Raw genomic sequence first — 25,666 nt, 5'->3', positions numbered from 1 at the left:
TTTGTTTATACGCGACGACTTTCACATTTGTCGCGAGCGGTAACAGTATTTTGGTGTTGCCAGGTTGGAAAAGTTTCCCTTAATTATGGTACTATGGGATAAAGATTTACTGAGCTTGTATTATAAAACTTGTATTATAGATAAATATATTTTTTTATAAATTGTGAAGAAACAATTTATATGGCTGTAAAATATAAACCAAATAAAAGAAAGTATTTCGAAAATTAGTCTACAATAATTGACAGATACATTGGTGAACATATTATTAAAAATAAATACATACATATGTAAACAGTGGAACATAGAGCCTTCTTCTTTACTGAAGTCGGTTTAAAATAAAAGAAAACATACCGTTACCGACATTTATAAACGTTAAAATCACTGATTGTAGTACATAAATTCACTCATACAACATTCTCTATGACTGAAGCAAACGATCGAAGCGAAATAAAACAACTTACCATGTGGTAACTTAGTAAATCGAAGCATGGCAACACTTTATATTTTTATTCAGTTTGCCTCGCGATTGTACAAGTGACGGCCGTTGCATAGTTTTTTTTTTTATTTAGCGGCATTTTACGAAGTGACAGTTTTGTTTTTTTTATTGTAGTGATGTTCAGTGAATCGATTCTATGAATTCATCGATCTATTTTTAATTGAATTGTAAGTATATTATGTAAAATAACGTTATTACAATTTATAACCGGGTTGTAATGTGTATTTTATTGCGTAAACTTAATATGTAACTACTTGAATGTTTCCTTCAGCGAATAAAGATTGTAATATTAAAAGCTAGGTCTCATAAATTCATTGCTAATTTTAATAAGATTTTTCACATTTATTTAGCGTGTTATAGTTTTATTTGGTTTATTTATACCGCTGTGGGGAGATATTTAAAATATTTGACATTGAATTTTGAATGTATTTCAGTTGCATATATAGATATTATTTATTTTGATTTCATTTTATGAAATCGAAATGTCGATTGAGGTCAAATTTTGACAAAATATACTTAGGTCACTTTTTTCCTACATTCAAAGAACTGTATTCAAAGTTTTAGTGTGATAGACAATAGAATAAAAAAAAATGTATTTATATTCACCTTCGTAGTTATACCAATCCAATGTTTTTAATATAGATAAGTAGGTACCTACTATCTATACTAATATTATAAAGCTGAAGAGTTTGTTTGTTTGTTTGTTTGTTTGTTTGAACGCGCTAATCTCGGGAACTACTGGTCCGATTTGAAAAATTCTTTCGGTGTTAGATAGCTCATTTATCGAGGAAGGCTATAGGCTATATACCATCACGCTACGACCAACAGGAGAGGAGCCACGGGGGTGAAACCGCGCGGAGCGGCTAGTTTATAATATTTCTAAGAATAATGAGATTTTTTAATTTATCGCTTTTATTTATTGCAAAAATACAGTTCTGCATTACTATTTCGTAGTTCTAAAATAAGTATATAATAAGCATCTATAACATTGCTACATTTAAATAAAACGTACAAATAGCTTTTAGTAGGTACAAATTATATTACAAGCAAAGTAAACAAGCAACAAAATATTGGTTAGGGAGCCAGGTGCAAATTTGGTTAACTATTTCCTCTCAAGAGATAATTCGTCAGACGCATGAGAGTATAGTATTATAAAGCCTCGTGAACGTCAGCTGGCGCTCGGTTGGGGGGGTGAGCGGTTGTAGCCTCCCACGCACATAGGAAAAAAAATACATTCATTCATTCATTTCCTCTCAGCTAAAAATTTGTCAAATTGTAGCTAACCCAATATCTCAACGAAAAAAAATAGTCAGCTGGTTACAACATGGTGTATTATACGTCAGCTGGTGTCTCGAACATGAAAGTTAAATTTAAAGAAAAATTTATTTTCCGTTATTTCCTCTCAAACAAAAATTTACCTGATGATAGCTTATATGTAACTGTGGATAAATATATATGTCAGCTGGCTGTATCTTGGTGGAAAAACCGTCAGCTGATACGGGAGGCTACAACCGCTCTTCCCCCCAACCGAGCTCCAGCTGACGTTCACGAGGCTTCATAATATGTACTATACTTTGATGCATTTTACTAATTACCGCTTTAGAGGAACTTGGTCATAAAATCTGCTGCTGGCTCCCGGACCATATTTATTCAGTTCTATTTAATTTAATGCTGGTGATTATTTTTCCGACCCAAATATCGACCAATAGAATTGCACCATTCGACGTCACGTGGTACAACCTACATGGTATTATACTGATAATTTTTTGAAAATTTTCTCTGGTCGTTGACGTCACTGACAACTGACAGGTTCAATTCAATTGTGAAATTATTGGCCGACATTTGGGACGGAAAAATAATCTCCCGAATACCACACGAGCTTCAAAATTATCTGGCATTTCCCTCAAGATTCCCTGCAAACAAATAAAGTCGTCAAGTTTTTCAGGAAAAATCATTCGCGCTTCGCGCTCGTGATTTTTTAACCTTGACTAAAAACTTGACTCCTTCATTTGTTTGCAACGAACCTATCGGAAAATACCCGATAATTTGAAGCTCTTGTGGTATTATAAGTGATACTTTTGTATCACTTAGAAATTATTCAATTTATAGGTCAAATCCTATCCTACCCTTTCCTAGAAAGTTATGATAACTACATAATACATATAGTGCTATATTATTTAAAAGAAACTATTTATGTGAATATTGAGTTAATTTTAAAATTTAATGACTATTTATGAGAACTATAATTGTTAACCTGATTACCAAATTGAACATTTTATTCGTTACTATCTTAGGTTACTATACGTATATTTTTATACATAAGCTATTTTTTCCCCCGTAATGCCGGTCACTCATTCGTACGAATACGCAAACCGAGAAGTACCTACCTATAGGACGACATTTGCAATTTTTTCCCTATAGATAGGTATATTACGCGCAAATATTCGTATATCGCTCGAATATTTGAACGCAAATGAGTTGAAATGATTATTAATTACTTATTTATAATTTCGCCTCGAATTTTGTAGGTTTTGGACTATGCTTCTACTAGGTATTTATTTATTTGTGGGTCGTAGGTATTTAAATAAATATAAATTGAAAAAGGACTTCGATAATTTCTTTCAAGATTGCAGTCTTATTTCGAGAAGCAGATATACAGTAGTCAGTACTGTATTTTCTATACTAATATTATAAGGCTGAAGTGTTTGTTTGTTTGTTTGAACGCGCTTATTTCAGGAACTACTGGTCCGATTGGAAAAATTCTTTCGGTGTTAGATAGCCGATTTATCGAGGAAGGTTATAGCCTATAGGCTATATATATATCATCACGCTAAGACCAACAGAAGCGGAGCCACGCGGGTGAAACCGCGGAGCGCGGCTAGTTTAAAATAAAATTATTCAAATATTCGAACAGCAACAATATTTATCATTTTTCATAAAAAACGCGTAGACCCGCGTGCAAAATGTAAGCGCAAGTTGTGTTTTTGTTTGCATTTCTTTACGTCGGGAACAATTAATTGATAGCAATTACATTCACTTAACATTTATGAGAGTCGCTTTTGCAATCAGACAAATAATGTTAATATGTATGTATGTCTGTCTGTTGATACTTGATCTGTATGTATCTACTAACTAGATTTCCGCCCGCGGCTTCACCCGCGTTTGGAAAGGAAAACCCGCATAGTTCCCGTTCCCGTGGGATTTCCGGGATAAAAACTATCCTATGTGTTAATCCAAGTTACCCTCTATATGTGTGCTAAATTTCATTGTAATCGGTTCAGTAGTTTTTACGTGAAAGAGTAACAAACATCCATACATCCATACATCCCTACAAACTTTCGCCTTTATAATATATATATTAGATCTATTCTTCACTATGGTCTATCACTTATTTTTGTTACAATCCAATTAATTACGACATTACTATTGTAAATACTTGTTTTGATATTTACAAAGGGGTTTGGGTAAAGTTGGCGTAGTGATGAACTTTCGCGGCAACTGATGAAACTTGGATATTTTAAAAGAGCAATATATTGTAAGCAAAAGTTATTATGGACACAAATCTCGAAACGTATTAGGAACAAAGATATTTGGTTTTGTATTATTCATTTACCTAGATGATTTATTATAAGATTTTTCTGACAAGTTTCATCACTGGCCGCGAAATGTCATCACGACGCTACTAGCCCATACAATAGTACTCAAACCCCTTTATGGCCGTTCACAATATCGTATCTATCTTCGGTTTGACCCTACTAAAGATAGAAAATGCTATCGATCTTTTGTTTTGGCGTCCCAATATAAGGCTTACTAGCGATAAGCTAACCTATCTCTCGCTATCAATCGTCTGGAGGACTAACTGCTTACTAGAGGTATATTTTTCTCTTGGAATTTGTCTATTTGAACGTCCAAATAACGTTTTGACAGCTGTCAGTCAGTAATGGCCGTTCCCAATATCGTATCTATCTTACGATAGATAGAACCTTACTAGCTATCGGAGATAGCTCTCTATCTATAACCGTAGTTTGAATATTGGAAAAGGCCTTTAGAAGTCTGAAGAATTCTCATATTATCTTATCTTATCTTCTTATATATAAAAATGAATCGCAAAATGTGTTGGTATATATATATATATATATATATATATTGGCGCATAACTCGAGAACGGCTGAACCGATTTCGATAATTCTTTTTTTATTATATTCCTTGAAGTACGAGGATGGTTCTTATGTAGAGAAAACGTAAATATGTACCACGGGCGAAGCCGGGGCGGACCGCTAGTAATATTATAAATGCGAAAGTAACTCTGTCTGTCTGTCTGTCTGTTACTCAATCACGCCTAAACTACTGAACCAATTTGCATGAAATTTGGTATGGAGATATTTTGATACCCGAGAAAGCACATAGGCTACCTTTTATTGCGAAATATGTACCACGGGCGAAGCCGGGGCGGACCTCTAGTATTTAATAAATTTATTCCACCATGGTTCGAACCTTGGTCAATCTAAAACCAACCACTGCACTAATAAAGTTAGTTCAGTAACGCAATAAATGGTAATATCACATTATAATTGTAAATTTAAATTATTCGAAGCGATCGGGTCACATTAAGGTGATGTATTTTAGTTAAAAACAATGAATCAGTCTTGATATTATAAATAAATAAATAACTTCATTGCCACAATCTTAGAATAGGTAGGTACATCACTACATAGTATAAAACAAAGTCGCTTTCTCTGTCCCTATGTATGCTTAAATCTTTAAAACTTCGCAACGGATTTTGATGCGGTTTTTTAATAGATAGAGTGATTCAAGAGGAAGGAAGGAAGGATTTTAGACAAAGCGGGCGAAGCCACGGGCGGAGAACTAAGGTTTAGGAGCCCACAAAACGAGTGAGTGAAATCAAAATTAGGCTTTCCTGCCCCCCTATGCAAGTGTAGATACCGTGTATCTACAGCTTACGTCAATCTCATACATTCGTAGTCTATTCTATTGAACGCTACGCTAACAGAAAGCCACTTGCATAGGGGGGCTGATTCCTGTTATCTATTGCCCCGTAGGCCGTAGAGCGCGACTGGGACAACTGCAGTTTGGGCCGAAAATACCTAGGAAAATTTTTCCTTTTTTCATAATTTTGTAGAGAAAAGTATAGGCTATGTTCCTACGTTTTGCTTTTTTTATATAATGTTCAAAAATTTGTTTTATGGCAGATGGAACATAACGGAAAATCTGTCTTATTTATTACGTTTTGAAAGATTCATATCACATGGCTAAAGTAGCCATAGTAATATATGTATAAGTAGTAAAAAAATACATATATTGCTCTAGTGGCACAATCCAGGGAGGAAACAGGGGACTACATTTGTAGGTATGGAAAAACGGCTCTTTTGATTGCTCAAACGTTGCTTTAAACTTATCGACCGGAAGTCGTCTACATCTACATCTACATATCTAATAATATAATATTATAAAGAGGAAAACTTTGTTTGTTTGTTTGTTTGATTGTAATGAATAGGCTCATAAACTACTGGACCGATTTTAAAAATTCTTTCATCATTCGAAAGCTACATTATCCACGAGTAACATAGGCTAGGTTTTATCCCGGAAATCCCACGGGAACGGGAACTATGCGGGTTTATCTTTGAAAACGCGGGCGAAGCCGCAGGCGGAAAGCTAGTTTGTAATAAGACAGTTAATTATAAGTTTATCAGTGTAGACTAATTACTATCATATAAGTCATGGATAGCACGTTCGATTCTCGGCCAGTGAAAGTAAAATATTATCTTCATAACAATGTGACAAGGAGTGATCTATTTGAATTCACTTGATGGTAATCTGCGTTTTCGAGGTTACGAGGAACATACAAACTTTCTCTTTTATTTTGGTTTCAGATGTCAAAGTAAAAAATTAGATTTTTTGTGTGTTGCGAATTCACTGAAAAACTACCTACTCTATTTTAGAATTTATTTTACCTACCATGCAGCATAGGTATACATATTTTATTACTAGCTTTCCGCTCGCGGCTTCGCCCGCGTTTTAAAGAAAAGCCCGCATAGTTCCCGTTCCCATGGGATTTCCGGGATAAAACCTGTCCTATGTGATAATCCAAGTTACCCTCTATATGTGTGCTAAATTTCATTGTAATCGGTTCAATAGTATTTGCGTGAAAGAGTAACAAACACACACACATGCTCACAAGCTTTCGCATTTATAATATTAAATATTAATATTAAAGTAGGAAAGTAGGATAGGATAGGATTATAATATTAGTAGGATGTTCATTGTTCATTGAGTAAAAAAAGCATTATCTTCTTTTTTTTTTATATATAAAAATGAATCGCAAAATGTGTTGGTAAGCGCATAACTCGAGAACGGCTGAACCGATTTCGATAATTCTTTTTTTATTATATTCCTTGAAGTACGAGGATGGTTCTTATGTAGAGAAAACGTAAATATTATGTTACCACGGGCGAAACCGGGGTGGACCGCTAGTTTATATATAAAAATGAAACCCGTTTTCCTTGGTCACGGCATCCCGCGTGAACGGGTGGACCGATTTCGATAATTCTTTTTTTATTATATTCCTTGAAGTACGAGGAAGGTTCTTATGGAAAGAAAACATAAACATGTACCACGGGCGAAGCCGGGGCGGACCGCTAGTTATTTATAAAATCTTAATTCGTTCAGTCGTTGTTTGATTAACATTTAGGCATTAAAACTTGAAAATTTATAACAATAGTGATAGGTATTAGCAAAATAGGTTTATTGTATGAAAGTAGGTATCTAAGAAATATAATTACCAAACGCGATAAAATCTTATAACTTGATAAATAATAATTGAAATACATAAAACTATAATGAAACCACTTTATGAATATCATGAAAATGAAATTAAAGTTTATAATTAGGTTATAATCACGTAATAATATAGTAAATTTAAATTATTGTAATTTGTTTTTACTAGCTGTAACTGCCGCCTACGACTTCGTCGCGCGTGACCGCGTTCTGTGTGTGTGCGTTTGTGTGTATGAGTATATTATGTGTCACATTTTTATTATATTTTTTTACTTAGGGATGAAAATTTTCTAGATACAAAAAAATTAGGTCACCAACCTGGGATTTAATTAAATTTATATAATTTAAACATTAATGTAATGAAAAAGATATGATCTTTGTTTGTTGATTTGTCTGTTTTTCTATTTCTAAGCTATATAGAAGAAAGAAGTGTTTTTTTTTTTATTACGATTTAAGTCGATTTCGATTTTAAATTTAGTTTATATAATTTAGACATTAATGTAATGAAAAAGATATGATCTTTGTTTGTTGATTTGTCTGTTTTTCTATTTCTAAGCTATACAGAAGAAAGAAGTGTTTTTTTTTTATTACGATTTAAGTCGATTTCGATTTTAAATTTTTTGCCATTAGGTACAATGTTTCTTAGACCTTAGTGTGTATTATTATGTGGTCTTTACCGAGTAACGTTTTTTTTTATCCCGAGCAAAGCCGGGACAAACGGCTAGTAAAAATACATTCCACATGTCAAAGGTGATGTATCCATACAAATATTATAAATGCGAAAGTAACTCTGTCTGTCTGTCTGTTACTCAATCACGCCTTAAATACTGAACCAATTTGCATGAAATTTGGTATAGAGATATTTTGATACCCGAGAAAGGACATAGGCTACTTTTTATCCCGGGAAATAGGATAGGTTTTATCCCGGAAATCCCACGGGAACGGGAACTATGCGGGTTTTTCTTTGCCTGTGCGGGCGAAGCTGCGGGTGAAAAGCTAGTTTACCATAGATAAAATATACCATTACAGATAAAACTTGTCTATTATTAGAATCAAACGGGATACAAATATATTGATAACTTTCTTATCACTTTTTTATAGTGGAAGAAGCTGGGATCATATTGATAATGGGAGAACCTTAACCGGCTTCGAAAAAGAGATAAATCATTGCAACAAGTATAAAATATATTTTTTTTGAAATCACTGCCAAAGTAACTATTACTATATTATCTACATACTAGCTTTCCGCCCGCGTCTGCGCCCGCGTTTTCAAAGATATCCCGCATAGTTTCCGTTCCCGTAGGATAACCGGGATAAAACCTATCCTATGTGTTAATCAAAGTTACCATCATATGTGTGCTAAATTTCATTGTAATCGGTTCAGCAGTATTTGCGTAAAAGAGTAACAAACATATGTACTTACATAGGTACATATACATCCTCACAAACTTTCGCAATTTATAAGATTAAGTAGGATAGGATAGGATTAAGTAATAAATGATAAATGTTTAAGTTGAACCCATACCCGATTCTAAAAAGCCGCTAACCACTGAGCCACCATCCATTTTCCCACGTAATCATATCCGGTGGAAAATGGAAAACAGCATGCATTTGGAGCGTGAACCATCTACATATCTGCTAAGAATCGGGACATGACGGCTCATGAGAAGTGCAGCGTGCATCCATGGATAAAATGAAAATAAACATATGCAAAATGAAATAAATCTATACCTAATAGAATATAATATAATATAATATATAAAAAAGCTGAAGACTTTGTTTGTTTGTTTGAACGCGCTAATCTCAGGAACTACTGGTCCGAGTTAAAAAATTATTTCGGTGTTAGCCAATTTATCGAGGAAGGCTATAGCCTATAATAATATATCATCACGCTAAGACCAACAGGAGCGGAGCAATGCGGGTGAAACCGCGGGGCACAGCCAGTAAATACATATTATAAAAGTGAATTACCGTGTCCCCTAGTGGGGTAAGGGGCAGTTGCATTATGCATACATCTGTTTCACTCATAAATTTTCTTTATGGACAAGTAGGTGATCAGCCTTCTGGTCCTACAAGATATTTTTTGATACATCCATTTTTTTATACAAACTTTCGCGTTAATAATACTAGCTTACCGCCCGCGGCTTTGCCTGCTTTGTCTAAAACATAATAAATTATATACTAAAACCTTCGTCTTGAATCACTCTATCTATTACAAAAACCGCATCAAAATCCGTTGCGTAGTTTTAAAGATTTAAGCATACATAGGTAGGGACAGAGAAAACGACTTTGTTTTATACTATGTAGTGAAGACTTCTTTTCATAATTCATAATTTATTCATAATTCATAATTCTTTATTACATTTTTACTTATAGTAGGTACAACATACTTTTAAAAGCACTTTCGAATCGTCACTACATATTTTTAACATTTAGGTACCACCGATTCGGAAAGCAGTATAATATTCCTTATTGCCTTCAATTTATTGTACTATATTTTCGCCCACGGCTTCTCTTGCGTGCATTTCCAAAATTAATAAAGCTAAAAAATAGTTTATCAAACCCATTTGCTTCTTGAAAATGCCGTTTAGATAATGTATACTACATTCTAAACGGCATTTTCTATACTATGTAATATTATAAAGCTGAAGAGTTTGTTGTTTGAACGCGCTAATCTCAGGAACTACTGGTCTGATTTGAAAAATTATTTCGATGTAATAATTATTTTTATTTTTTTTTTAATTATTTATAGCCCATTTATCGAGGAAGGCTATAGGCTCACTGCGGGTAAAACCGCGGAGCACAGCTAGTTTCTTATATGTATACTATGCAATTCTTATAATAGTAGGATCGATTTATGTGCTATTTTTTTAAAGCCATAAGTTCATCTTTCAACGAATTAATAGGTAATATCTTGGTAATATAATCTTTCTTCTTATATATATATAAAATTCTCGTGTCACAATGTTAGCCTGCATACTCCTCCGAAACGGGTGGACCGATTCTCATGAAATTTTCTGTGCATATCGGGTAAGTCTGAGAATCGGCCAACATCTATTTTTCATATGTACCACGGGCGAAGCCGGGGCGGACCGCTAGTAATCTATAAGTTAAAAAATGACGTTCATTCATTTTTAAATTTCATGTGACAGGCTAGAAAAAAAAGTATTATTACAGTAAGTTCTACTTACCTAAATTATGTTTTTTTTTTAATTGAATAAGGGTCATTGTCATTCCTATTCTTTACCGCCTTTAGAGGCAGCTTTGTATACAACGCAACTAAGTGTTGGAATAATCTACCGCCGCCGATACGTGAGTCAATATCTAAAAATTCTTTTAAGAATAAATATAAAAAACATTTCGGAAAACCTTAGTTGCGTTGTATATAACAGTTTATTATTATTATAATATATACGTATTATATAGTATGCAATATAGTTGTATTCTTTTAATTCCTTATATGTATTTATAAACTGTGGTTATTTATTATTATGTAAATATATATATATATATATATATATATATATATATATATATATATATATATATATATATATATATATATATATATATATACAGGGTGTACCAAAAAGTAGTGATGAACGGAAGCTGAGAGGTAGAGGACCTAGAGGGCTATCCGAATCACCCCCATGTATGTTATGCGATTTTTCGTATTTTCGGAGTTATGACGTTTTTTTCAATTTTTCACCTATCGCCGAGTACGATGATATTTTCACTCATGCTGACGTCAATGATTGCGCAAGATGCTTGATTTTTTTTGTGTGCTAAGCTGAAAGATAGGCCAATTCAGTATGGTAACATTTACTATCGTTAGATCTTTGAATGGAATAAATAAAAACCGGCCAAGTGCGAGTCGGACTCGCGCACCGAGGGTTCCGTACAAACCTGCAAGGTTTACAAAGTACAATTTATGGTTTTCGTAATTTTTCCTTTATCTATGCTATAAGACGTTGCTTCGTACCAAATTTCAAGATTCTGAGTTCACGGGAAGCACCCTGTAGGTTTTGATTCCCTTGCAAATGTCGAAAATTTGCGGCATAAACGGCTGTATCTTTTGATTGCGTTGACTTAGAAGTTTGATTTTTTCACAGCTTTAAGGGACAGTAGACCTGAGTAATTGATATAAATTTCAGCTTCATACCTCCACGCGTTCCTGAGAAAAAGGGTCTTGACAGACGGACGGACGGACGGACGGACAGACGGACAACAAAGTGATCCTATAAGGGTTCCGTTTTTTCCTTTTGAGGTACGGAACCCTAAAAAAAGAATTAAATGGCAAGAAAGATAAAATTACCCAGTATGTTCACCACTTCAAGGGCCCGTAAAAAAATAAAATCACATAAAAAAAGTTTTCCGTTTGATTTTTAAAAACTTGCTCTATCTATCAGATAGCTACCCTGAAAATTTCATTTTATTATTCAGAAGGCTTCAATCGAAAAATTTAAATCTAAATGTGGTAAGTGCAAAAATTGAATTAACATTATGATCATTAAAACCAATAAATAGGTGTTTAATTACCAGAAATTTTTAAAATAACCCCGCTGTTGCTCAATGCAAGTGCGACATCACCGTAAAAAGTTGTCTTTTAAATGTCTGAATGCCCTTTTATCATTTTTAATGGTTTCTTCTGCTACTATGAATTTCCGGGTTATTTCGTCCAAATTGTGGCATTCTCTCAAGTAGCCGAGGTCTTTTTAGTATTCCCATTGAAACAAATCAATGGGGTTTAGGTCGAGGGACCGTAGAGGCCAGGCTTTAAGGCAGGCGTCACCGGCGCATGCGCAGGCTGCAACGATCAATCCATCTTTCAGGGTATCTTTGCCCTTTAGCCTGGCCTGCACGGTCTCCGGACATAAACCCTATTGATTTTTTTCCGTGGGTATACTACAAGGCGAGAGACTGCCACAATTTGGACGAAATAACCCGGAAATTCATAGTAGCAGAAGAAACCATTAAAAATGATAAAAGGGCATTCAGACATTTAAAAGACAACTTTTTACGGTGATGTCGCACTTGCATTGAGCAACAGCGGGGTTATTTTAAAAATTTCTGGTAATTAAACACCTATTTATTGGTTTTAATGATCATAATGTTAATTCAATTTTTGCACTTACCACATTTAGATTTAAATTTTTCGATTGAAGCCTTCTGAATAATAAAATGAAATTTTCAGGGTAGCTATCTGATAGATAGAGCAAGTTTTTAAAAGTCAAACGGAAAACTTTTTTTATGTGATTTTATTTTTTTACGGGCCCTTGAAGTGGTGAACATACTGGGTAATTTTATCTTTCTTGCCATTTAATTCTTTTTTTTATTCCATTCAAAGATCTAACGATAGTAAATGTTACCATACTGAATTGGCCTATCTTTCAGCTTAGCACACAAAAAAAAATCAAGCATCTTCCGCAATCATTGACGTCAGCATGAGTGAAAATATCATCGTACTCGGCGATAGGTGAAAAATTGAAAAAAACGTCATAACTCCGAAAATACGAAAAATCGCATAACATACATGGGGGTGATTCGGATAGCCCTCTAGGTCCTCTACCTCTCAGCTTCCGTTCATCACTACTTTTTGGTACACCCTGTATGTATATAAGTATATGTATTTCACAATATGGGTAAAATAACCGCAATATATTATATTCTATACATGCAAACATATATAATTATTTTATTTCTTAATTAATTGTTTTATTATCTAACAGCAGAGAGAGACACTTTAGACTTAAGCATTTTGTTGTCTGGTGGGGCCCTGAAAACCAGCGCTATGCTGACCACATCGGCATAGCATAAGCTGAGCGGCCTTACCCTTTAGGTCGCCAGTCGCCACACAAATCTTATTCTTAGTTTTAATTTTTATGTTAGATTATATTTAAGAGTGTATTTTTATATTGTTTCTTTTTTTTGTTTGTGTTGGTGGTGGTAATTTGGTGTGCCTAATAAAAATTATTTTATTCTTATTCTTATTCTTATTCTATTCTTAGTTGAATCGCATTGTACATAATATTGTTTGTACGATACAATATTACCACATATTACTGAGTGATTTGATTCTATGAAATTTTTTAATTACATTTTATGTGGACAATTTTGGTCCACAATGGGGAAATTAGAGCATGCAATTTCATTCTATATTTTCAAGTTAAAGCCCTTTAGGACATAAACTTTTCTGTAGTGACATTACAATTGTGTGAATATGAAATCGCCACATTATTCAAGCAGCCGTTAAAAATAAATTATAACTGGCTATGTCAACCGTGGTCCTCGAGCGCTTTGTACGCAAATAATCCATACTAATATTATAAATGCGAAAGTAACTCTGTCTGTCTGTCTGTTACTCAATCACGCTTAACACTAGAGCGCTCGCGCCTAAAATTTTCCTTGAGTGCACGCGTGGGTCACATATGTCACCCAATACGACGCACGTTTTTTTTCATAAAAATCGTAGTTAAAAAAGTAAACGAAGTACTTATTTATGAATCAACTTTATTTTTAAGTGATGAAACAAAAAACATATCAATATTTTCTCATTTTACTTAAATTATGAGCTAAACATAAACCTCTGTGAAAAGTAACTAATTTATTACTTATTGTGATCAATCAGTTTTTTTTACTTTGGAAACTACAAATTTGGTAGAAATAATCATCTAATTATAAAGTTTAAGAATAAGTTGTTCTTATCCAATAAAATTTTATTTTCAACTAGGTTTCCGCCCGCGGCTTCGCTCACGCAGTCAAAGAAAACCCGCATAGTTCCCGCTCCCGTGGGATTTCCGGGATTGCGTCATTTTCCCGGGATAAAAAGTAGCCAATGTCCTTCCTTGGGTATCAAAATATCTCCATACCAAATTTCATAAAAATTGGTTCAGTAGTTTAGGCGTGATTGAGTAACAGACAGACAGACAGAGTTACTTTCGCATTTATAATATTATAGTATGGATAAAAAATAAGTATGTCCTAGCACTCGAATATGAGTATTTTATTTCGATTTTAGTTACCCATATATTAATAATTTCTTAAAAGTATAAATTGATCATAAGAGCAGTAAAAAATAAAAGCGGTATACTTGATTTTCACTCGTAATTGTATGATTTCAAAAACTTCCTAGAACGCTCGCGCGGGGGACATGCGTCACCCATGTACTTTTATATTTTCGCAGAGTACACTTCGTTGCACCAAGGAAGCTGACACGCTGCTAAAATGTCCGGTGATTGATAGTCGGGGAATACCTGAGACAACAACACTCAAGCACGATTGTTTAAAAAAATATTTAGCAATATATAGCACTGGGTGACCTATGTCCCCCGCGCGTGCGCTCTAGTGTTAAACTACTGAACCAATTTGCATGAAATTTGGTATGGAGATATTTTAATACCCGAGAAAGGACATAGGCTACTTTTTATTGCGAAATATGTACCACGGGCGAAGCCGGGGCGGACCGCTAGTAGGTTATATTTGAAGCCTACTATGCTTTTATTATGTTTTAACCGATTGTGCTAAAAATTGTTGTGTTTGGAGAGTATGTTTGTATATGTGTATGACTATGGTAGATAACTTGCAGAACGGTGTCGTTGGATTTTGTCTTAAATCTTTTTAGAAGTTATATGTAGATTTTAACGGATTTTAAACGCGATTTATTAATTCAATTTAAAATTATTAATATCTGTTAAAATATTTAATTTCTAAATGTAGGTACCTATACAAATTTCTGCTCGCGTTTAATCTTTTTGGTGATAGTGATACGTCATAGGTACCTACCACAGAGCAAGTAATATAGGTAAGAGACGGCACTCAGTACTTCGATTTCGAGCTCACGCACACATATGCATGTATTCGCTATGGGAAATCTTTTATACCAACCTATGAGAAGTTCACGTCAAAAATGACCCACATTGCTGCCAACATTTAAAAGTTGATGTTGCTAGTGATGCCTATTTATGAGTGCTAATATCGATAAAACTTTTTATCGATATCGATAAAATTTTTGATGCTCGGTACAACCCTACTAATTCTCATCCCTAATCAAATTTAGAGGAAATTAAAAATAAAACATCAACAATGTAGATCAATAAGTTTATTATAATATAATATTAATTATATAACATTTTTATATAATACCTATTAAAAGTTAAAACACTATTATCAGCAAAAATGGATAATTCCATTTGAATTTTACTGAATATCTTTATTTAGGCATTTAGTACTTAATTCGACTTGATTAGTATGTGAATACAACTAGATTCACATTTTATACTTTTCCTTGAAATATTTTGCGGGATTTCTGTTTTAAAATCTCGTAATAAATTTCGATACAAATATTGAAGCCGTTGTTTTCTTTGTTATAACAATATCTACTCTCCAATTGATTCTACAGCTAGAACATGTGTTAGAGAATACATTGTTATGTAATTATTATGTTTTATCTTCCATATAGAACAGTCATTGGGTACAAATTGCAAATATTTAGTCACAAATTACAATTATTATTTACACACAAGATTCCATTGTTTACACATAACACTTTCTTCTTTTTTCACTTTTGGCATAAATATTACAAATTTGAAGAGCAGGCTTAGTTCAATGTATTTGGGATAATTCAATGTACTGTACATTAAGTATTAACTGAGTAAATAACATAATCTACGATGAAGAACAAATTTTAACTCTATCCACCAAAACAAACAATAAAATAAAACGCCATTTTGAATTCAAACCATCAAGACGTTGTCTATGCTTGAGTCTTAACCATTGACAAGAAATCGAAGAAAGAAAGAAATCATTTATTAATGTACTAGCTTAAAATTAAAATGTACAAAAATAAGGTTTAAAAAAAAGAAGAAATAATAATAAATAACTAAAACTAAAATATTAAATCTAATATTATACGATTACATCGGAGAGGCCAACATCAGAAATATTTTTATTTTTTCTAAATGTTGGCAAGCTAAACTTAACATAGGCTCTTGAAAAAGTACAAATTAATTTAAACTCTATGTCAATGGAATGAAGTTTAAAATTGCTTGCAAATGTAAGCCTAACCAAAACGATGTTCTAAGTGTCGACCCACTGGTACCTACACGTTCTACAGGTTGTATCAAAATTATAAAAATAAGGTTTATTTAAAAATAAATATTATAGTTATTATGTTTAGAAACTACGAGGTGTATACTGTGTATATCAACAACAATTATTTTACGAACAAGAATTAAAATCCAGTTAATTAATTAATATATTATTATACATAATTATATTCCAGAAAATGTTCCAATACGAATATGAGAAGCGGCCCACACCGACCCCGTGCGACAGTCGTGCAACAACGCGCGACTTTTACGCGCGCCGGCCACTCCCGCCGCGACCGGAGTGCGACAGATTGCCTGCTAAACCTAGCGTGAGTGGTAGATTATATTATTATACAGGGTGTCCCAAAACTCAACGTCAAGCCAAAACGGGGCGACAGGATTGATTGTAACCATCATGAGAAAAATCTGAAAAAAAATCTATTCCATGCAGTTTGAAAATTATGGGCATTTAAGAAAAACCTAAAAATTTGGTCAACCTGTAACTATTTTTCGGTTATTTTGGTTAATTTTTATTATTTTTGTTCATTTAAACTTTGGAACCGTAACCCTAAATAACATTTCTAGAATCACAGTCAAAAATAATGACACAATTGCCCCAAGTTTCCTTGAATTGAAGACTATTAGTTATACTATGAATTTAAAATTTTCAAAATTTGTCGACTTTGACCGCCCCTCCTTTAAAAAAAATGTAGTAGAGTGCCTTGGCAAGTGCCATTAAAAGTTGGCGCATTTAATCAGGATTGTAAAAAAGTACAATACTTGTTAGTTTCATACTAAAAAAAATGAATGAAAAAATAAAAACCTCAAGTAACCCGATTTTTGCTAACCCATTTTATTCAGTTAAAATGTTTTTTATTCGCACAAACTCTTGGTAGGTTCTTAGTTTTACGGCAAAATGATAAGAGATATGGATAGTGGACATGTTTGCCATGAGTGAGCGAGACAGATAGTGACGCCACTTTTACCAAAGTCAACAAAAGTAAGTAAAATTAAAAAAATAATTAAAAATCTTGACCTAGTTTACTCTAGGTTTATTGAAATAAAAGTCAGATAGGGAAATAACATTTTTTATTACAATAAATGTTCAAATTGTTTACCATCAGCCTCAATACACGCCCTACATCTTCTTAAAAAAGATTTACTTATTAGCCGGGCATATCCTCGAGAGTTGATGTCTTCAGTAGCTTGAGAAATTCGTTCACGCAGTGCGGCTACGCTCTCAATGGGCTTTGAATAAACTTTTTCTTTGAGAACGCCCCAATAAAAAAAATCCAGGGGATTTAAATCTGGGGAACGGGCTGGCCACGAGATAGTGCCTGAACGTGCAATCCACCTTCCCGGATATTCCTGGTCAAGGAAATCTCTTACTTGCACTAAACACGATCGGAACGAAACGGCGTCACTATCTGTCTCGCTCACTGGCAAACATGTCCACTATCCATCTCTCTAATCATTTTGCCGTTAAACTAAGAACCTACCAAGAGTTTGTGCGAATGAAAAACATTTTAACTGAATAAAATGGGTTAGCAAAAATCGGGTTACTTGAGGTTTTTATTTTTTCATTCATTTTTTTTAGTATTAAACTAACAAGTATTGTACTATTTTACAATCCTGATTAAATGCGCCAACTTTTAATGGCACTTGCCAAGACACTCTAGTACATTTTTTTAAAGGTGGGGCTGTGAAAGTCGACAAATTTTGAAAATTTTAAATTCATAGTTTAACAAATAGTCTTCAATTCAAGGAAACTTGGGGCAATTGTGTCATTATTTTTGACTGTGATTCTAGAAATGTTATTTAGGGTTACGGATCCAAAGTTTAAATGAACAAAAATAATAAAAATTAACCAAAATAACCGAAAAATAGTTACAGGTTGAGCAAATTTTTAGGTTTTTCTTAAATGCCCATAATTTTCAAACTGCATGGGATAGATTTTTTTTCAGATTTTTCTCATGATGGTTACAATCAATCCTGTCGCCCCGTTTTGGCTCGACGTTGAGTTTTGGGACACCCTGTATAGTACATTATTATTGTGATTTTAATAAATAAATAAGTAAATTATAACTATCTATTTAGTAAACCTAAGAATAAGTAAGTACATACAAGATTCCAAATTTGTATAGTTAGAAATAATAATCATAGTAAGGCACTAGAGATTCGACTCCCTCCAATATTTTTCTTTTAATAGCAGAACAGATATAATATGCAGATACAGAACGATCAAATATTTGTATTTATTCTTCTCTAGCCCTACACTTTTAATTGAAGTCTCCTTAAACATGCAAAGGATTAATTTAAAGGGAAAATTGAATTTTGATTCCCTAACTTCATCTTTACTTTCAACAGCATTCATATCTATACTTCTATACTAATATTATAAAGAGGAAAGGTTTGTATGTATGTATGGTTTTCACGCATAAACTACTGGACCGATTTTGATGAAATTTGGCACAGATAATCTTTAGACCCTGAGAAAGAACATAGGCTACCTTTTATTGCGAAATATGTACCACGGGCGAAGCCGGGGCGGACCGCTAGTATACTACATATAAATAAGCAACTAGACTCATAATAACTATTTGCAGCATCGTTAAATAAAACAGTCAAGGAAATTAACACTTTATTTTGTGGTAGTAATGTTCAAAATCTATTGTATCGCTCATTAGGAAACTCTACCTATACGCGTAGGCAGAGTTTAGTTCTTTACAGGTCCCTCTAAGAGTCTGGATAAAAACCATTTCATTTTGCTTCATATAATGGAGGAAGAGTCCTCCTCTCCAATCCTACGTTTTTGAAGTGAAACTTCTTTATCGGGGCTGGAAAAAATTTTTTCGTTACGCGTGACATTTTTCCATTACGCGACATCGTTTTCTGATCCCTACCACGCGTGATTCGATGTATTTCTGTAAAGTTGCATACAATAAATTACTTTTTGAAAAATAAGGTCATATAGAAGTTTCACTTCTTACGTGTGTACACTAGTACACGCACACATTTTTATTTTTTAAGTTAAAGCATTTACTTCTAACAACTGTAGTTGTTTCCAGGTACCCCTAAAAGTGTGGATAATAGCCAGTGCATCATGCTTCGCGGTGTGCGCTGTGTTAGTGCTCGCTACAGTCGTGGTCATCCGCTGGGGCACCACGGAGACATACACATCTAGAGAGATATATGCTGAAGCGCCTGTTTGTATTTCTTTATACATTTATAAGAAACTGTATTTTGTTGATTGATTTTACACGAGTATTATACACTGGCCTTACTACAAAACAATTTAAACACAGTCTAACTTTAAACCAGGGATCTGTCACTTTAATAGTTGTCTTTGAGTTGTCTATGTGAAATACGACAAAACCATTAAACCCTGTCTAAAGTTTTTTTTTTGGTAAGACAGAAATTAAAGTTATTAACGGATTTTAAACGCTTTATTTTACTAATTATCATTTTATTGTTAAGAATAAATCGCGTTTAAAATCCGTTAAAATTGTAAATTACTATCTAAGAAACATCTTTATGCTTACTTGATAACATAAAGCTGCAAGTTTGTTTATTTGTAACGCGCTTATCTCGGGAACTACTGGACGATTTCACAAGTTCTTTCACCATTGAATTTTTAGATTCCAGCGTACTGTATGTACCATGGATGAAGCCGCGGGTGGAAAGCCAGTAGTTAATGTTTTTAAACTCAGTTTGGGATATTATCTACATTGAGTAGAGAGACAGATACAATAAAAAGTTAGAGATAGACAAAAAAAAATTGTTAAAAGTTTTAGTGCGAAAAAAGCTTATAATAATTAAATCTTTCTTACAGGAGCCGATATTCTCTTTCCCATATCCACAGCAACGACCAGACAAAACAACAACAGAAACCGCGTCCCAAGAAATAGACAACGAAATACAATTCCCGATTCTAGAAAAACTTTCGATATTCAAAAACATAGTCGCGAATAGGGATAGAAAGAATGACAATCTAGCTTCTAAACCTCAGCTACATCCTCTCCACGATACATCCTTACACCATCCGGATAGAAAAATAGAAAAGAAAGATAAGCCAAAAGTTCCCATAGACATCAAAGATGCAAAAATACCAGACTTCAAACCGACCCTACCAGACATTTTTACGAACAGACAAATCAAACTATCCGACGGTTATATCACTGATTTACAACAGAATGAATACGAAGATTACTACAACGATGAAAATCTATACGATGACTATATGCAAAGTAACACAATGACTAGTTATTTAATAGAAAAAGTCCAAGAGTTGCACGAATGGATCACAACTGATCCCACTTTTGAAGTGAGTAAGAAGAAGGACGCTAATAATTTTGGACAAGTTTTAAAAGCGTTAAATGAGAGTTTAATCGAGGGCAATGTGACGATAATCATGAGTAAATTAAGGGATATTTATTATGGGGATAACTATACTGTGGCTAATAGTAGTAGGAAGATAATATTGACAAATAGTACCAATTTATTGTCGTTCGGGATACTGACGATGGATGTTATGCTCTTACATAATATTCAGCTCATGGCTTGGGAGAATCAAGTGAGTGTAACTATTTTTATAAGGCTTACAACTAGATAATATTTAAATCATATCCTATACTATATGTATGTGCATGTATGTATGTTTGTTACTCTTTCACGCAAATACTACTGAACCGATTACAATAAAATTTAGCACACATATAGAGGGTAACTTGGATTAACACATACGATAGGTTTTCTCCCGGAAATCCCACGGGAACGGGAACTATGCGGGTTTTTCTTTAAAATGCGGGCGAAGCCGCGGGCGGAAAGCTAGTTGATTGATAATTATATACGCTAATGAAAAGGTATACCGATATAGCTATAATATAGTATGTGAACAAAAACATCATATTATTATAATTCATGTTTTTGTTCGTTTAAATGTTCATTCTCTTGGAGTACCTATTGAGAAATATAGCCAACTAGCTTTCCGCCCGCGTGTTAATCCAAGTTACCCTCTATATGTGTGCTAAATTTCATTGTAATCGGTTCAGTAGTATATGCGTTACGTGACACATACACATACATCCATCCTCACAAACTTTTGCATTATAATAATATGTATTAGTGGGAAGTAGGATTTTCATCTACTGAAACAAAAGTAAACTTAACAAATACTGCTATGAAATTTTATTGTTCATTTCAAGCCATAACGTGTTCAATATTCATAAGCATAATATAATTATTGTTTTGTTAATACTGATACTTATAATTTCAAACGCTACAAGTAAAAAAATTTTTAGAAGTGAAACTTCTTTAGGCGTGTTGAGAGTAAAATTTCAAGGTCGCGCCATGGCAATACCGTCAATCATGGAGTAAGGCGACGATTTTGGTATCTTTGAATCTTGCCAAAAAAGGTTTCACTTCTGACACGTGTGCTCTGCACCATGCTCTTTTATTTTCTATATTGTTCAAATAACATAAAAAGATTTGAACTTAACAGGAAGGTGCTCGCAACAAAATGCTCAAAGATCCAGATGTGTTTGCGTTCAACGCTCTATTCATGGAACCCAGCAAGGTGGAATCGAAACGGAAAGAAGTGTATCATCACTATGAGAATGGGGCTTTTTCGTGAGTATTTATTATTATATTTGAAGTGAAATTTCTTTATGGGTAATAATTAAGTGTAACATTTTTTTCGTTACGCGTGACGTTTTTCCTTTACGCGCCATTGAGATAATATTACTACGTAATTATTATTATTTTTAATATTAATATTATCTCAATGTTACGCGCCATCTTTTTCTTATCCCTACCACGCGTGATTCGACGTATTTCTGTAAAGTTGCACATAGTAAATTATTTCTTGAAAAATAAGGTCATTAGAAGTTTCACTTCTTACTTGTGTACACTAGTACACGCACACATTTTTTTTTATAGAGACTACAAAATTTTTATATAGACTGACTAACCTAACACTGAACTAGTTTTGTGATTTCTGGATAGGTACTTGAATTAGGATTGAACAAAATTTAAAAACTACAAAAAAATATTGACTATGGTCAAAGTAAATAATAAAAATGTTTTTTCTGTATTAAAATATCGATATTATAGATAATTATTAATTGATAATTTCTCGTAAAAATATTTGCTCTAAGAAATTTCCATCCTGTATATTATTAAGAACGATAAAAAACATCTTGAAGATATTTAGATTGTTTTTTTTTTCAGAAAACGTCAAAACCTCCGGCAAGACCCAATAGATGAGTTTAGTATGGGAAAGAATCTTCTGGAAAACGTATTGGAAATTGGCATGAGCACAGCCAGGGCTGCCATACACTTGGGAAAAGCTTATAAAAATACAAAGTATGTATACTATTACCTACGCGTACATTAAGTGTAAATGTCCGTCTGTAATTTGAAAATAACTGTTTTCTGAAATGTTTGTTTCTTACACGACGACTCTTGACTTTTTTCTCTTCGTCTAAGCTGATCTCTGGAACGGCTCAACTAATTATTTCTAGAGCTATCATTGAAGGATAGTCTCCTATATTATTGTAGTATTGAATATGTATATTAAATTATTATAATGCATCACGTTATTTTTTTTATACGTCCATTCAAAAAATAACAACATAAATCAAATAAACAATACATAAATTAATTTCGAATAATTCCTTCAAACAACAACAAGGAAAAAGATACTTCTACGCCCTGTTAAATTCTATGAAAATTACATATTAGACAGAAAGATGATTACCTACGATGTCACATTTTGTTTCCAGGAACCTCCTAAATCAACTGTCAAACAGAGAAGCAATAAACGTGAACATACAAAACCAATTATCGCGCAACATAGATGGCAACACTCACGCGTTACATCACTTGCAAACGTCATACAATGACAGTTCCAGTGTTGCTAGTGATATATACACGGATCTGGACTGTGTGTGGATCTTGTATTGTAAGAATTTAGTTGTGACTGCGAAGTTGAACCCGCCGTATGGGACTATGGCTAGGATTAATGGGTAAGTGATTAAAATTAAATGTTTTGTGAATTCATGTGTGTTGAAATAATATCATGTAATTATTTAAATTATTCAAATATGTTCAATGTTCATAAGATAAATTTAATTTGAATTTTTTGTGTTAAATGGGTGATATAAATACTAAAAGTAAATTAATAATATTATTTCTGTATTTCGACAATGTAAAAGTGTATTATCTGTGGCTTTATGGAGTCTAATCCATACTAATATTATAAATGCGAAAGTAACTCTGTCTGTCTGTCTGTTACTCAATCACGCCTTAACTACTGAACCAATTTGCATGAAATTTGGTAAAGAGATATTTTGATACCCGAGAAAGGACATAGGCTACTTTTTACCCCGGGAAATAGGATAGGTTTAATCCCGGAAATCCCACGGGAACGGGAACTATGTGGGTTTTTCTTTGACTGCGCGGGCGAAGCTGCGGGTGGAAAGCTAGTTATTGAATATAAATAATATAATATTTTCGAAACCACATTAAACTTTCTTGTTTATTGTTTGAACGAATAATTATTAATAACCTAACCTTCATTATAATTTTCCTCCCGTCCGATTAGGGCCCTTCTGGCCTCCTCCACTCAAGCGACAGCTCAAGCCGAGGTTCGTGGTCCCCGTCAAGGGGGGACGCCCTTGTGCATGTCGCTACCAGGGTGAACCTTCAGTTCACCCCCGCGTCCGCGTTAAAATGTAGAAGCCCTTCTGGCTAACATTGAGAGACACCACACAAAAAAAAAAAAAAAAAAAAAATATAATTTTTTTTTTATCTGTGTGCTATGCCATTGGATACATTTTCTTTTTAACCGGCGTTACAAATGAGGTAAGTTATATATTCGTTTCCCATTTTTTTTCTTTTTTTTTCCAGGTTAGCGCTAAGAATGCTAGCTGGTGACTTAGCAGCAGACAGAGCGTTGGATACCATGTTGTACGAAGCTCTGACTGGCTGGAGCGAGCTGAGATGTAACGATATGTTTCCAAAGTAAGTTTGATATTTGCGTACAGGGATCGTATCGTGACCTCTTATTTCCAGACAATTTGGTTATATAGTTATACTAGCATTCCGCCCGCGGCTTCGCGCGCTTTGTCTGAAACATAATAAATAATATACTAAAACCTTCCTCTTGAATCACTTTATCTATTAAAAAAAACCGCATCAAAATCCGTTGGGTAGTTTTGAAGATTTAAGCATACATAGGGACATAGGGACAGAGAAAGCGACTTTGTTTTATACTATGTAGTGATAGTGATGTACTACATATTGATATTTTCTTACTATTAGGGCCGTACTGTTTTTCGAAATGTTGTAATGTCAGTATTACAATGTTGCCCAAGTAGCACGTAATATTCCTAAACGTAACTAAAAATAATTGTATGAATAGCCTAGGGACTTAACTTGCTACTCAGTTTCATAGTAATCTCTTTCAAATATGGTTTTTTATTTATGGATGATAAAAAGTATAATTGCACGCCTCATAAGCGAAGCGTTGAGGTGGGTACTACTGTCACTTCGCGCAAAACATCTGATTTTTCAAACTTAAAATGTCTTTATGTATCATACATTGCACTTGTAAGATAATACATACACACACATATTAAGAAAAAACACTATTTTTAACGTTCATGATATTTTTGATGTCATTTTTGTTATTTAAACTAGTTAAAAAACAGTTTAAAAAAGTTCTGTCTTGGACGTCCGTGTGTCTGTATGTGCGGATCCTTTTTCTTGTTAACACGATAGCGACCGAAATACTTTACTAATCGAGTCTTTTTTTTTCTCTTACGCTTGAGTATGCTCAGGAATAGAACCCTTTCATTTTTCAGGGTCTGATTCGATGTGGTTTAATTGTTATTAAATAAACAAAAATAATAATTAATAAATATTTATTAAAAAAAAATTATGAGGCGTGCACTTTTGGATTTTCCAAATTATTGTACAAATATTATTATAGAATACGAATAAGTTTCATTTTCAAAACGTATATATGTAGGTATTTCGCATGTATTACGTCTACATATTATATTTACTACGTTTAATAATAACCTAATTAAAATAAAAAAAAACACATTTTAATGCAATTTATGCTGTTTTAAACCGAAACGTTTGTAAAAATGTGCATTTTTTTTTGTTTTTCAGATGCAGTAAAGCGAACGCCGCCGCCATTGTTTTAGACTCAATTATACAACCGTTAAAAAAGTCACAGAAAACTTCAACATAATTAATAAATAGTGTAGTTTAGTAGTATTAA

The 25,666-nt window shown here is 33.5% G+C and overlaps 1 protein-coding gene across 1 annotated transcript; it reads left to right on the top strand.

Annotated features, from left to right (window-relative positions):
* The first annotated feature begins 519 nt into the window (after window positions 1–519).
* On the top strand, window positions 520–25,666 carry LOC149895372 (uncharacterized). Its single transcript, XM_090118843.1, has 9 exons — window positions 520–663; window positions 16,572–16,706; window positions 19,446–19,583; window positions 20,210–20,950; window positions 21,878–22,005; window positions 22,606–22,740; window positions 23,160–23,402; window positions 24,286–24,399; window positions 25,555–25,666. The coding sequence occupies exons 2-9, from the start codon at window positions 16,575–16,577 to the stop codon at window positions 25,634–25,636; spliced, it is 1,713 nt and encodes a 570-aa protein (XP_089974969.1). The 5' UTR covers window positions 520–663; window positions 16,572–16,574; the 3' UTR covers window positions 25,637–25,666.

This window comes from Colias eurytheme, chromosome 31, assembly GCF_061535395.1.
Source record: "Colias eurytheme isolate Ceu_HAF_F1 chromosome 31, ilColEury1 Martin Lab GWU primary, whole genome shotgun sequence".
Taxonomy (NCBI): Eukaryota; Metazoa; Arthropoda; class Insecta; order Lepidoptera; family Pieridae; genus Colias; species Colias eurytheme.
Note: the sequence above shows the minus strand (reverse complement) of the source record. Positions and strands in the feature narration are given on the sequence as shown.

Bases quoted from the DNA above. Each gene is read 5' to 3' on its own strand.
- LOC149895372 (XM_090118843.1), top strand. From the start codon at position 16,575: ATGTTCCAATACGAATATGAGAAGCGGCCCACACCGACCCCGTGCGAC. The intron at 22,741-23,159 runs GTATGTATACTA...TTTTGTTTCCAG, and splicing joins AAAGCTTATAAAAATACAAA to GAACCTCCTAAATCAACTGT. The intron at 24,400-25,554 runs GTAAGTTTGATA...TTTGTTTTTCAG, and splicing joins TGTAACGATATGTTTCCAAA to ATGCAGTAAAGCGAACGCCG.